This window comes from Pseudoliparis swirei, chromosome 21 (genome assembly GCF_029220125.1).
Source record: "Pseudoliparis swirei isolate HS2019 ecotype Mariana Trench chromosome 21, NWPU_hadal_v1, whole genome shotgun sequence".
In the NCBI taxonomy this organism is placed as follows: Eukaryota; Metazoa; Chordata; class Actinopteri; order Perciformes; family Liparidae; genus Pseudoliparis; species Pseudoliparis swirei.
Genome location: NC_079408.1, coordinates 7,227,749 through 7,242,108, shown reverse-complemented (window position 1 = coordinate 7,242,108; position 14,360 = coordinate 7,227,749). Strand labels below are relative to the sequence as shown.

The window sequence follows — 14,360 nt, the reverse complement described above, 5'->3', positions numbered from 1 at the left end:
GTTGACGGATTCATTCAAATTGGGAACGTTGGATTTTAACCTATGAATTCAACGAAACTAGAAAACAGATTTAACAAATGTTCTTTTTTTCTTCTTAATTAAGTTACATCCAATTTGACATGCATGTGACATCCCTGTAATACAGCCAGGAGAGACGTGTGGGAGCTAAGTGAAGTGAACAGTCGCTGTGTTTCTGAGATAAGTCTTCTCTGCAGGTGTAAAACACAGACATGATGTCATAGTAACATTGAGGAAGGACAAATGAGATGATGGGGAGAATAAATGGACATAGATAATGAGCCAAGTGCAAGGTGAACAAATGACATCACACAGAACTTTTGCAGTTTCATATTACTGTATTCATGATACCAAAGCGTATCAGTTGCAGGACCACTAAACTCGATGAAGGCCTTTTCATCCAAAACAAAATGTGTCACCAATGATCAGTTATCCCTTTAAAGGAGTGTATTGTTCTGTATTGAAAGGAGAGGCTCCTGCTCCCTGCTTTAATTCCTTTGCAGTTAAGAATTAGAGATGTTGGGGATTGAACCCAAGACCTCACACATCCTTCTTTGTTATGTAATTCCTCATTTACTTTTAGCCCCATTATATATCAAATCATGGATGAATGTGTTTATTTGTGGCTTATTTTATTCATTTATTTTATACAGGTTTTGTAATTATTTATTTACTTTATTTATTGCTATTGGGTGCAAAGCTAAACCAATATGTATTATTAAAGGAGTGCGTCATCTCAAGCTCCTCCTCCAAAAAAAGTGCTGGAGATGCTGGGGATTGAACCCAGGACCTCATACATGCGAAGCACGCGCTCTACCACTGAGCTACATCCCCTACTGGGCGAAAACTCCTACTGCTGCAGCCTCACTGTCACTGCATTGGAATGGCAACAATTCAAAGAAGGCGGGGCGATGGTTTTCATGTCTTCACCTGTTGAATCTCTTTATTGTTGACACATGCGCATGTAGATATGGCCGATTCAGTGACTTCATCTTATATTGTTCACCATATCAACCATCTAGTGGCAGGTTGATATGTCTGTATCTTAAGTAACCTGGACAACATATACACACAATTACGGGTAATGTGGGAGGAACAAAACTAATAAAATGCTTTAACTTGAGTGTTGATCCAAATCAGAGCTGCTGCCTGAATCCCTCCCACCTCCGCCCCTCAATAAAACAGCACCGTCTATTGCTCGGGGATTAGCCGAAATGGTTTAGGGCCGTTTCTTCCATTTCCTCCGCAGCAGAGGTGAGGGCTGGGGGGTAAATCAGTTGGCAGCCAGCCAGCTGCGATACGAACACCAAGCAGGGACTATCACACGGGGGGGTGGGCTTTAACGCGAATGGCATGCTGGGGGAAATACTCACATTCTAGAGGGTTTCTGCTTTTATGATTTTTACATGGAGCCTTCCATTGACACATTGGAACAGAGGAACGGAGGGGGACATGTGGGTGGTGGGGGCCTGTGGGGGCCTGGTGGGGGCCTGGTAGGGGCCCGTATGGGTGAGAGAGATATGCGGACAGAAAAGCAATGTGCACTTTATATTGGGTTTAATTAGAGAAATGAAAGCTGTTAACTAAATGAGTGTTTCTGTGCTTGAGTGCATGTGGCCCCTCTGCTCCTCGGGCCAGAAGTCCCCTGCCTTTTTTGACCCCCCCCCCTTCCTCACACACACGCACGCACACACACACACACACACACACACCCACACACACACATACACAAGCTGTTACTGAATAAGTGGGAGAATAGAATGAAAAGCCATGACTGCATTCATTACTTACTTTTCATCACCAGTTAAATCACGCATTTTATAGATGTTATGCCACTCCACAAGAAAAACTATATTTGTATCATTTTGAGCAAACCCCCCCCCCTCCCCCTGTTTACCCTGAGGTACACGGACAAGGTCAATGTCAAGTGCACACATGTGTGCTTGTGTGTTTGCCGGGACTAAAGCTGATGGAGAAGCAGCTGCTCGTGGGATTCTGAATTACATTTGTGGAGGCGGAGGCTCGTCTGTGTCTCTCCTTCTCTTTACTTTTACTAATTTTCCTTTCTGTCATCCCCCTTACCCACAACAATCCCCCAATTTCAACCAGTGATCCCCAGCCATTAGTCACACACACACACACACACACACACACACGGACACACAACACACACACACACACTAGAGTACAAAACCTTTGACCTAACCCATTGTCTGACTGCATGCATGCGCTCATAATTTGTGAAACAAAAAAATATACATGTGCACACACGCTTTGCAAACACGCACATACATCAATCACACACGTTTACAGACGTGTGACAATGCATAGGCAGGCATGCACACCGACACACAGGTGAGCAGAAGCAGTGCAGGGTCACGCACTGTGGCTTCCTTATGGTCTGAATATTAATATGTGGGGACAGATAAGCAGCCGTGGCAATCCCTTTAAGGCCAAACTCCTCCCTGGGTTAATTTATGCCAAGCTGTATGCCCAATTTATGCAGATTTGGGCTTTTGAGGTTTGAAGGCTTCAATCACTCTGACTGTGTCTGTGCCTCTCGCTTTGTCTTTGTGTCTCCTCACCATGACAACTCATTTACCTTCGGCTTGAATACCATGTTTTTCAGTGCATCGTGTTGAATATTTCACTAGCACTTGCTTCACCTGTCCAGCAGGGGGCAGCAGCGAAGCTTGACTTCATCTCTAAGGGGTCAGATAGATCCTAAATCAGATGTCAACCCCCCTTATTATTTGCTCCAGATGCCCTGGAGTCAGGCTAAAGAGAAACTGACCCAGGCCCATGGGCCTCCACTCCGACACAGCCACCCACAAGTCATGGGTGAAGGCAGGGTGGGGTTTCCCACCGCGGGCCCTCATCTCCAACTGCCACTACACTGATGAAGACGTTCATTGTGATACGGAGTGATGCTTAGTCATTCAGAAGTCACTGGCCGCGTAAAGATGAGACGCACAGTGTGAGCTTAATCGGGCTCGATTAGAGACGGCGCCACTCACTTCTCAGCTCCATTTGGCTTTTCTTTATCATCGCTCCCTTACCTCTGACCCCATGTCCTCCTCCTCCTTCCCCCTCTTCAACCAAATCCTTTAATCCATGCTCCTCTGCGACCCCTCCCCTTTGTCCCAGAGTCAGGGTACATGTCTGCATCCCCGCCCCGTGAAATTGGCCGGTCAGCCCTGCCAGCCGTCCTGCTCTCCTCTTTAGAGAAAGAGAGATTTAGCGGGAAGCTGAGTGCTTCACGGCTGCAGCATAAATTAATACAAATGTGTTCGAATTACAACACAAGCTTGAGAAATTTCTAATCTAAGGAGGCTGCAGTTTACTGATTTTCAAATAACTGTTGTGTCTGAACCAACCTAAATCACATTGTGTTCTATTTTTGAAGTGCTGCAGAAGTAAATGTCAAGACAAATGAAAAGACAAATGAAAAGCACATGGCAGCGCACGGCCTCTCTGTGGATTGTTAGTGTGGTTCAGGCCTGCAGACCATTGACCTCACATCTTCTGTTTAATCATCTTTACATTAGACTCCGCCCCCTGGGGTGTCAGGTGACTGACAGGTGGATTAAGGAAACCAGACCTCATGGAGCCGAGTTAAAAGGAGCATATGGAACAAATAGTCCTTCTTCAAACGGATATGTCCAGTGGTTAATGCTTGTTTATGGCTCACTTTTTATTCATAATGTCTGGTAGAAAGAATACGACAATAGTCGTATAGTGTGAAGGGCTGTCTTCAGTCACTTGAGGAAAGCATTGGATCAATTTAGGTTGACCTTTAAAATTAAGAGAATACATCTTAACCTGATCTGCATTTGTAAAAAAAAAAAATAGAATATTAGCCAAACATTTTCAATAAGGATCTATTAATTTAGTTTGTTTTAAAGAATTATGCAAGAGACATATTAGCCTGCAGCTGATATATGAGTTCAGCATTATATGTTGCAATATTGAGAAAAATACATCCTCCACTAAATGAGTTGTGTCTGAGAAGCTTAAAGGATTTGAAGAATTATAACTACATAACTACAACCTAGCTTTGTTTTTTAAACCAATCCTATTCTATACCTCAGTCTGAATAGAGTAGAACGTGTTGGACGTGCACCCTCCAAGTTTTAAGGACTTCTACAAAGAGGTTTCACTTGAACCACGACAGGCTTTCATCTCATTTTAAGACAGGGCAGCCGCTGCCACAATAGGACACTCTGGTGGACACAGTGACCCCTCAATCACTCCCTGACCCCGCTGCCTGTTGTTTCCCACACGGGAGATGAATATGTCATTTTAAAGAACCTCACAAAAATAAATTAAACTTCCTCTTCTCGGAAGTTTGATATTAATTCATTTCAGTTTATTTTGATTAGCCGAAAATCACAAATTACAAATGATTAATTTGGTTTATTTTGCAAATGAATCAGAAAAGGAAAAAATGAGAAAAAAAAGATGCTCTGCACCTGTCGGCCGTGACGTCATCCTCCTACCTGTTGCGTACTCTCGCGCTGAGCTTTTCCGGAGGGCGGGGCGCGAGACGTTCGGCTCCTACTCAGCCGGCGCTCGGGCGCAGTGGCCACTCTCCGACATCACCGCCGTGCACCGAGCTCGAGCTCCAGCGACCACCGCGCGTGCGGGACGAATCTGTTTTTTACTTCACGGAGCGTAACGTGATTTTCTTGCTTTATTTTCCACATATGCTCTAAAACTGAAGACGAGAGGAGGGTTTTTATTATTTTATTTATTATTTTTCTACCAGCGGGACAAGCTCGGCGACACCCGGGCACAGAGCGGGGATAAGAGCGAGGCTCCCGGCTTATTATAACCCGGGACACTGAGAATTATTCCTGCACGAGAGGACGGCACTTTGGATTACTTTGACGCACAGTTGTGACTGGAATACCCCGCAGATATAACTACCACAACGTGTGCTCTTGTTCTTTGCGTGTCGCTTTTCCTAAGTAGATAACGCACCCATGAGCGGATGCGTGCATTAGTGTGCGCTTTGTGCAGCTCTTTAGCTTCTGGTAAAGCGGTAACCTGTAGCGGAAGAGCAGAATACAACGTTTTAGGACGCATTTTGTTTGTTTGTTTGTGTTTCAATAACCTCAAACTTATCTGACGGTGTCTTGGACCAAGCTGTGCGCCTTTTTGAATTCGGAGAAACCTGCGACGCTCGGACAGGATGAGGGTGCATCGCAGCTGAAACGTGCACGAGTCCGGGACTTTGGCGTTTAAAACCAGATCGGACGGACCTCCACCTCGGTCCTGGACCAGGACAGGAGCCGGGTCACGATGCGTCCTGGCGGTGTGATGTTGATCCTGCTCCCGACGCTCTTCCTGCTCTCGGGAGCCACCTGGGCAGCGACTCTGGGAGGCGGGCTGGGAGGTGAGTGCCAAACAGAAACACACGCAAACACACACACACACATCTGTTTAAAAAGCTGATTTTTATTTGGGATGGTTGTCTTAACCAAATGTGATGAATGTTTATTTTCAAATGAAAAGGTGTTTCAGCTGGCTTCACCATCACAGCATGATGACGATGATGATGATGATGATGATGATGAAAACAGCTATAAAAACAATAACATACCCGAGGCTTAAGCACAGTTTGCAGGATTTCCTTGTGGCATTAAAGCATATGCCCCGCCGGACTATCAGCTCTAAAAACGAATGTGGGATTAACGTTGAGAGTGTTTCGCGCAAAACTTAATTTCACGCAAAGTTAAACCTGCATGTGTCCAGTGCCACGCAGTGAACCTCAGCCCCGCACGCCGTTACGCACGAGCGGCGCGGTGCCAAAGGGCTGCCTTGCGCCTTTATTGTGTATTGATCTATGGTGATGCTGGCAGGTGCCAGACACGACCCGCTTCACGCCCACCACCAGTGCGCAGACTGGGCAGAAGCGACGGGGCTGCTGGATTCATAGAGACACGTAGCTGCTCCCCATCGTGAAGGGGCAGTTCAGACAAATGCTCTTCCCCCGCTGCAGGGATTGATGGATGTGGGGAATTTTGTCTTTTCATTTGCCCTCATCCGGAGAAGCCAGAGGTCAGGATCGGTGGCTCTGCTCTGTACGCTTGGCAGTGATTCAGCATCTTGCTCAGGGACAGTTCTGGTGGACTGGACACAGGGCGGCTTGCACACGTTCAGACTGTGAGTGTCTAAAAGGACCCCGAAACGACTCCCTGTCTTCTAGAAAAGTTTTTGTGTGCATCACATCGACACCACACTGACAAGGGAAAGAGAACCAGACCCAAATTATGATGGCTATAAGTCACAGTGAATAGAAGACAAGCCCGGCTCTCTAACAAGCTCCCCCTTTGTGTCGTGGTCAGCAGCACAGACTCTGCAGCCTTCCTGTTTTCTGGAAACTGGCTGACAGTTCAAATGAAAAAGCACAAAACCAGGGGGGACATCCATCACAACAGAATGATGAGAACCTCATGGGGCGGTAGTCCGAAAGAGCTACGTTGTGACCCTTTGGATATCGGATTGCAGCCTGTGTGTGTGTGTGTGTGTGTGTGTGTGTGTTTGTGCATCTCTCCATTTGTCCACGTTTAGAATGCATTCCCTTTCTGTCTGCAGGTTAATAAATCTGCCCTGTTGTTTTTCCCTCCTGCATGTTATTCCTATACTTTCTGTGCCTGATTATTTGGTCCGAGTCCTTCCCTCCCTCTTCCCCCCCCTCTACCATGTGATCGTGTTTACACCCAGATGCAGCGAGGAGGAACATATGTAGGGGTGTTGCGTCACTGTGTGTGCATTGACCATCAGACTGCCCTCCAGTCACCTGACTGTATAAGAGGACTTTGCTCCACAGCTGCTCTCTGCGGCGGAGCTCATTGTGCTTTAACCCCTTTTGTATTTCCAAACCCGCGATTGATCTACAGCTCAACCCTTACTTCAGACAGCCGCTGCTGGTCGTGCATTCCGGCTCATTTGCTGAATGAATGCAGTGTCTGTAAATTAGCTGCCTCTCTCTGTGTGACGTTACGTAACCGCGGCCTGCGGCACTCCGGCCCCGCAACGATTACAGTCGGACCGAGTGCCAGCGAACGGCGATGAGAGGGAGACGGAGACACTCGGATGCGGTTCCCCCCACGGAGCAGCCGCCATGCCTCCACAAAACAATTGCGGATAAAGAAAATGCATCAAACGTTTGTAGTTTGTGTTGCGTCACGGGTTGACTGCAGTTACGTCAGACACCTTTTCAAAAGGTTGCCTCCTGGGTGCAAAAGGTGCACGACTCTCATCTCCATTGAAGCCCCGACAACATTTCCTTCCGGCACGGTTAAAAGTGGGTGCTCAGCGGGCTGCGTGTCTGTCTGTGTTTGCACGTGTGCAACGACTACTCCCATGAGAAGACGCTTATGTAAGACAGTTGTTATGAGCAACTGGTCAGGTGATGCGTGTGTTTGTTGAAGCTAAAGGTATACGCTGCCTCCATGTAGTCCTGCTAAAAACACGTCAACAGGATGTCTGTCCGGTCTTATGGCAACTCCCTCATACACAGTTAATAAAGTCTTGTTTTATGATTCCTTTATCTTTCTAAATCATTTTGCTCCATATCATCCGTCTGGCATCACAGTTATGTTCATTCCCCGCTGCCTCGCTGCCGTTGTGATACATGTATGTTTGTGTGGTATGGAAGATGCGATGTTGAATGGTCGGGTGGCTAATGAGGCCGACGTGGAATCCTCCCAAGTGTTTGGGGAAAAGTCGTGAAACTGCTCGGCTGAAGTTACCCGCTGCATCATGAAGTGACCGGGCTTTCGGTTGAAATAAATCAAGCCTGTTACTCGATTTGTGCTTTTCAAACAATGAAGCATTCAGGTGGGTAACCGCGTCACACATTCATATGTATCCAGACCGTTTAGTTACTTTCATTTGAATACATCCAAAAGTGCTGAAATCATTTCGACAATGTCCATATATAGGAATCACTTGGCGGCTTTATATCACATTTATATGTGGATCAGCTCCAGTCAGTCTCACTGGTCTAGAAGCCATTTTTAATGCTCCTCACATGAACCTCATTAGGGTGTCGGCCTACCGCTCGCATCAGGGTCCGCATACAGCGGAGGAGAGACAGGGGCTAATGAAATGAGCTTGGTTACTCGGTAACTATGCAGGTATATATGCATCAGGACCCCGATGAGCCCACCCAGTGTCCGTCTCCTGCTGTTTGCCTTCCTGCTCACCGAAACTATACTTTGTCTTTGTTTGGAGTAAACAGGAGCTTAAACAGAATCTCTCTCCAGTCACGGTCGGTGATTTTGAGTTTGAGTTTTCTGTTTCTGAGCCAACATTTGCACTCGGCTCGCGGTGAACTATGCGTGGGTGGATGGGAGTCCCAGCTCACAAAGACTAATCAAAGCAGGCTGAAGAAGACCGCTATCGCCCAGATTTCATTGCGCTGTCGGGCGGCTGTGTGTACCTGTGGTCTGGTCTGTGCTGCCAGGTAATACCGTTGCTGCACACTTCCTACTATTATCCACTCGCGGAAGCGTCCGACTCCGATGAGGAGGGATCAATGTGAAGCGCAGCCGCTGCCAACTGCTTCTTGTCAGTTTAAATTTCTCGGTAGCTCGTCTGCTGGTTTTACTTTTTTTTATTTTTTTTAAATAAAAATAAATGTATCGTGCTACTGGAGGCGCTCGCCCCACTTCCTCCGCCTTAACTTGATGGATCATCGAGCGCTGACGAAGCGAATATGTGCCTCGTTTCAATCCGAGGGCAACTTGTGTTTCACTTTCATTCCACATTACAGGCAGTCGAGCCTCTGAACTGCACTAGTTTAACCTCACACACGACGTGGCCTTTGCACATTAGCTATGATATGAGCTCCAGATATGGCTCTGGATATGTCGGTCTGGCTCGTGATGTGCAGAATCCTCGTGGCCGCGCACAGAGAAACGCCGTGGGGAAGAGTGACACCACTAAACCGTCTGAACCGGCCTTCAGCCTGGGAGAATACACGTGCACTACATGGGATTATGTGTTTTGGGGTTTGAACTGTTGTCTCCCACCAGGGAGTACCATGTGTCATCCAAAGGCAAGAGAACTTCCCTCTTTCTCATCCCTTCACCAGTGTTCATTCGTCATCCTGCACTCACCCTTCTCGTTCTTCTTATGTGTGGCTCATACGACCTGGTGGAGTTGAGTGGTACCATGGAAATCTTTGTTAAAAGCTTTTGGTGCTTCCTTCAGTTTAGTTTGATAAGCTCTGGTTATTTTTGCTGGCTGTAGAGCGAGTCCATATAGCAGAAAGCACTTCTCTCTATATCATCCTTTGGCTGGTAAATTACCTCAAGTGGTTTAGAAACTCTAACCATAGTTGGTCTTTTTAGCCCCTGACCCAAAACTTAGTATCTCAAAAGTGTATCAAAAGTGTATCTGTGTTTCTTTCTTTTCTCATTCGTCTGTTTCCTTTTATCGTCTTATCTTTTCGTTGATCTTCTAAAATCCTTTTTTTTCATCCTTTAATTTCTCTGATCTTTGCCTCTGAGAAAAAGAGACTCATCTAATACTGAAGCCAGACCTCAACCTCAACCTAAACTAACGCTTCTTACAAATCAAGGTAGCAGCATGGTTTTTGGTTTACCATGCACTTTGGAAAAGAAAAAAAAAGTTTAAATTCTACAAAATATGAGAACAATTAAGCCAGAAATGAGTTAAACATGAAGGGGAGGAATGGAGGAAGTGAATGAAAGACGTATGAGAGGAGTTCATTCTGAGCTGTCGCCGGCCTCCCACAGAACATAGTCTCTCTCTCTCTCTCTCTCTCGCTCTCTCCCCTTACGTTCGTCAGCAAAGTTCATTAGCTTCTCATGCATCTTCAACTGATAATGCGCTCTCTATGAAGCCCCGACATTGTCTCTGATTGCGGCACACGTACATCGCTGTTCATGCACTCTCCCACGTTGTTTGTGAACGGTCAGCCCACACAGGCACTCCTGTGACTGGAGGAAAGGTCAAGCCGAGTCAGATGCCAAAGGCCACGCACACGCACGCACAAAGTCGAAGCAGGCAGAAGCTCGTGGTTGCATTCCCAGGAGGATTTCATGATCGGGATTCTTGGTGGCTTTTTTCACCCAGACCTAATTCTCCAACTCTTGTACGCCCGTCACCGCGCAGCGTGTGACCGCTGCGAACAGTCTGAACACAAGGCCCCTCAGAGGTCAACGACGTGGTAGGATGTTGGAGGTGGGTTGGAGGAATTCTCCTTCATTCATTCCTCCTTCCTTCCTTGTTCTCACTCCCTCGCTCATGAAAATCTTGGGAGCTGCGCTGTCATGACGTGGAACACAGCGCTCTCTCAGAGTTGAAAGTGCGCCTGGCATTCATCGTGCATCACCTACGGCTTGGGAAGAAAGGATTGAGGGGTGCGGCTCAAGCATATATCATCAACTCATTGGGATTCTGCTTCCAGCCCCTCATCTCCTTCCTCTCCAGCCCTCTGTTGCGTGAAAATCCCATCGGATAGAAAGCAAGTTGAAACCAATTATGATGCACCGAGAACGCTTCTCAGCATTTAGAAATCGAGAGTACACTTAAGCTGAAGGTTTTTTTTCTTCTTTTTTATACCAGCGTGTGCTATTTTATTTTAAGTTAAAGTGAAGCCTTTTTTTCAGTATTTTAAATCCACCTGGAGGCATTATTAATGGAAAAAAATGTCCCTTCATGCGATGAGATCCGGAGCGAGTTTCACATCTTAGAAAGTGTTTAATATTGCTGACCGATGCTTTGGACCATCGTCAGTCATATAAATCATTATTGATTTTATTGTTCACCAACTCAAGGTGAAGTAAAGGACAACGGGGAGGCACTGACCCGTCAATGACCGCGGAACAAGGTTGAATCTTGATGTTGTGGTGTTAGTGGCCCGAGAGAAGAGCGCTGATGATACGCTTTGGGAAATTAAACTTAAACTGATTAATATGATGAAACGCAGAAAGAAAGGGTAAATCGATCCATCTCGTTACTGGGACAAAACCAACCAGACAAACAGCAGGTGATGGGCGTCACGTGGTTTTAAGGCAAGGCCACAGGTCAGACAGGATCACCATGTCACTGACAGCCTCCACTTAACCCGTTAGCTTTTTCAAGGCTACGCACGCACTCACACACACACACACACACACACACACACACACACACACACACACACTGCAGTCTCAATGACAAGAGCCTCAGAGTGTTGCTCGCTGTTTGCTCAGACTGATTGGAAGCCTAAAAGTCATCAATCGATTGGCCTGTCAATCCATCTGTGTGTCTGTCTGCTGCCTTTCTGTGTGTCTGGATGCATGTGTGTGTGTGTGTGTGCATGTGTGTGTGTGTTTGTCTTCAGGGCCTTTAATGGAACAACTGGAACGTGAAGACACGCCCCCTCCATATAGCTCTCTTTACGTTGGTAAAGGGACCATACATTAGTATAACTTAATGAAGTTTACGTTTAAGGCTCATACTGCAAGTGTGTGTGTGGCTCTTTGTGCAGGATCTCCCAGCATTAGAGGGAGGGGAAGGAAGGAAACACACACACACACACTGCTCTCTTTTTCTCTCTCCTCTCGTGAGTAGAATACTATACTTCCTCTGGCTCTTTCCTCCGAGACACACACACATACACACACCACTTACCACGCTTCTTTCTAGCCATTGATAGCCACACCTCCGCTGTCTCTCTGCCTGCAGCCCACACAAACAAACAAAGCTACATGAGCCGTATTGTTGTCTCAGTGTTTGTGTCAGAAGAGGATGTTTAAAATCTGGACACCTCATTTTGGGGGGGAACCCGTCGCACAATCGCTGCACCTGCAGCAGCGAGCAGGAATAAGCTGACTTCAGATTTGTGCCTGTTGGCATTTTTTACTCTCAGTGACAGCTGGGCCATCACCGTGTGCAGACTGCTGAGTTCGAGTGCCAGGGGAAATGTCTTGTAAATCCCAGTTTCACAGCAGGGTTATTTCTCACCCATCATCCTGCAGAATATTAACCACGATGCACAGAAAGTATTGAATACAGTAGATTATGTGTCTGTGTTGGTACATTATAAGCAGAGGGTGTGAAGCACAAACCAGTACATCCAGCTTTGTTTTCACCAGCTATTACCATGAACAATCAATGTAAATGGCTTCCTCCACATCCTTATATGTTATTAACCAGGTCATAACACAGTAACTATACCGGAAACACTCACCTGCTCGGTGATGTCACCTTTCATCAAAGCTGCACCATCAGGTTGAACCGGCTTCCAGCTGTAAGCGGGACGCACTTTGGCTCGACCGGTTTCCCCGGAGGAAAAGGAACTGCAGATGGTATTCATCGAATTTACAGTTCAATGAAGCCGGGAAAGTAGAAGCGTTTCTCACAAACACCACAGGGCGCGTTGTGCAGAGCAAGGTAGTCCTGCTAAGATCAAGGAAACACACTCGGTCATAAAGTCTGCACAGCGACTCCTGTCTGGAACACACACACACACACACACACACACACACACACACACACACACACACACACACACACACATACACACACACAGTCTTCAAAGGGAAGCTGAGTAATAGATCTTCTAAATTAAATGAATGAACTGATAAGGCCACCTAAGTCTACTGTGTGTACTAGTGTGTGTATAATGAACCATGATATCTATTACCTCACTCTATTGCCCTCCCCTCTGTGGCAGCCCAGTAAATCAAACCACCTCTCTGCACTCCTTCTCTCTCACGTTTTTTGTGCCTGTGTGTGTGTGTGTGTGTGTGTGTTTCCTTTGGCAGTCTTGGTTGGCACTCCACCACAAGGCCCATTTCTTCCTCACACACTCACACTCACACAAAGACTGCTTGACAGTAAGGGCTACCCTTCTGTTCCTACTTTGTGTTTATTGATTGTTGTTGGTGACTGTTGGCTGCAGAGAGAGTTATGTGTGTGTGCGTGCGTGTGTGTATGTGTGTGTGTGTGTGTGTGTGTGTGAATGTGTGCATTCGTCAGTTTTTAAAAGCACTATATTGACTGTGTTGTTTTCTCCCTATCTATGTTGGCTCCATGACTTGTTGATCTCCAGTTCTCCTTTTTTTGTTGTTGTATCATCCTGTTTTGCATATTGAACTTCTGTCTCTTTATTTATTTTTTTCAATTTGGTGTGTGTGTGTGTGTGTGTGTGTGTGTGTGTGTGTGTGTGTGTGTGTGTGTGTGTGTGTGTGTGTGCGTGCGTGCATGTGCTTTTAAGGAAAGCAGAGCAACACTGGGAACCTTAATGGCAGGAAACAGACTGGGGCAAAACACAAAGGAAAAACTGTCAGCACACACAAACACACACACACACACGTATGTAGACATTTTAAAATGTATGCCAGCGCATGCACACACTTCCTTTTAAGCGTTTAAAAATGTTTAAAGTTTTTAAAGTGTTCCGTCACCTGCATGTGCTTCTCGTTTTGGAGTGGTTTTGAATAAGTGTGCATATTTATATGGGTATACAGTATGTGTGTGTGTGTGTGTGGACACAACTCTCATTAACCCCCCCTCACTCCGCCGTCCTCTCTCTCTCTTTCCCTTTCCGCCCCTCGGTCTCCCTCCTCCGCTCCCTTTATTGTGGTTTCTTTTAATTGGAGTCTGAGGTGGTAATTACCAGGTGGGAGGGAGTCTGGGAAACGAGGAGGAAGGAGGTGTGGTCAGAGGGGGGGGGGGGTAGTCGCAGGGAAGACGAGGATAAGAAAGAGAAGGAAGAAACAGCAGGGTTGTGATGACAGAGCTGCGAAGGAGATGAGAGAGGGGTGGAGAACTGATCCTTGTGTCCTCCTCTGACACTAATGCTGTTGACTCTGCGTTCGGTTTCCACTTGTTTGATATTTAAATGCAGTGTTCCCAAGATGCCGAGTTAGTGTTGCCCTATTGCACTGCAGCATATTCTTTGTCTGTGATTTATGATGTATTTTTTGTTTTCCAGAGCTTACTTTGTATAATCTGAGTTTCTTCCGCCCGAATCAGAGGCCATCTGGAGTGTTTCAAGAATCCTCGCACTGTATTTTCTTTGTCATTGATCTTCCACTGTGCAGACATTGGCTTCAGCATTTTCCTGAATCTTCTTATCGTATGCGTTTGTTGGAATCATGGGAAATTTTCCTTTTAACTGTGTGTGTGTGTGTGTGTGTGTGTGTGTGGGGGGGGGGTTATCTCTCTGTGTGTGTGTATGTGTGTGCGTGCGTAAGAGGGGAGAGAAATGCTGAAGGCCTCAGTATTTACTCTCCTGCAGGGAGTAACCTGTGTTAAATGAGATACAGTAGTTGCCCCTCCTCTCCGAATGTCTGGCGCTCACATTCACACTC

The 14,360-nt window shown here is 46.4% G+C and overlaps 1 protein-coding gene and 1 non-coding gene across 2 annotated transcripts in view; one reads left to right on the top strand and one right to left on the bottom strand.

The window, feature by feature from the left end:
* Positions 1-780: 780 nt before the first annotated feature.
* Positions 781-852, bottom strand: trnaa-cgc (transfer RNA alanine (anticodon CGC)). Its single transcript has one exon. It is a non-coding gene; the product is annotated as a tRNA-Ala (tRNA).
* Positions 853-4,633: 3,781 nt separating this feature from the next.
* The window catches only part of sema4f (sema domain, immunoglobulin domain (Ig), transmembrane domain (TM) and short cytoplasmic domain, (semaphorin) 4F), a 42,748-nt gene continuing 33,021 nt past the window's right edge, over positions 4,634-14,360 (top strand). Inside the window, exon 1 of the mRNA XM_056443004.1 lies at positions 4,634-5,416. Within this exon, the coding sequence (XP_056298979.1) occupies positions 5,323-5,416 (94 nt within the window). The 5' untranslated portion in view covers positions 4,634-5,322. The remainder of the gene's footprint in view (positions 5,417-14,360) is intronic.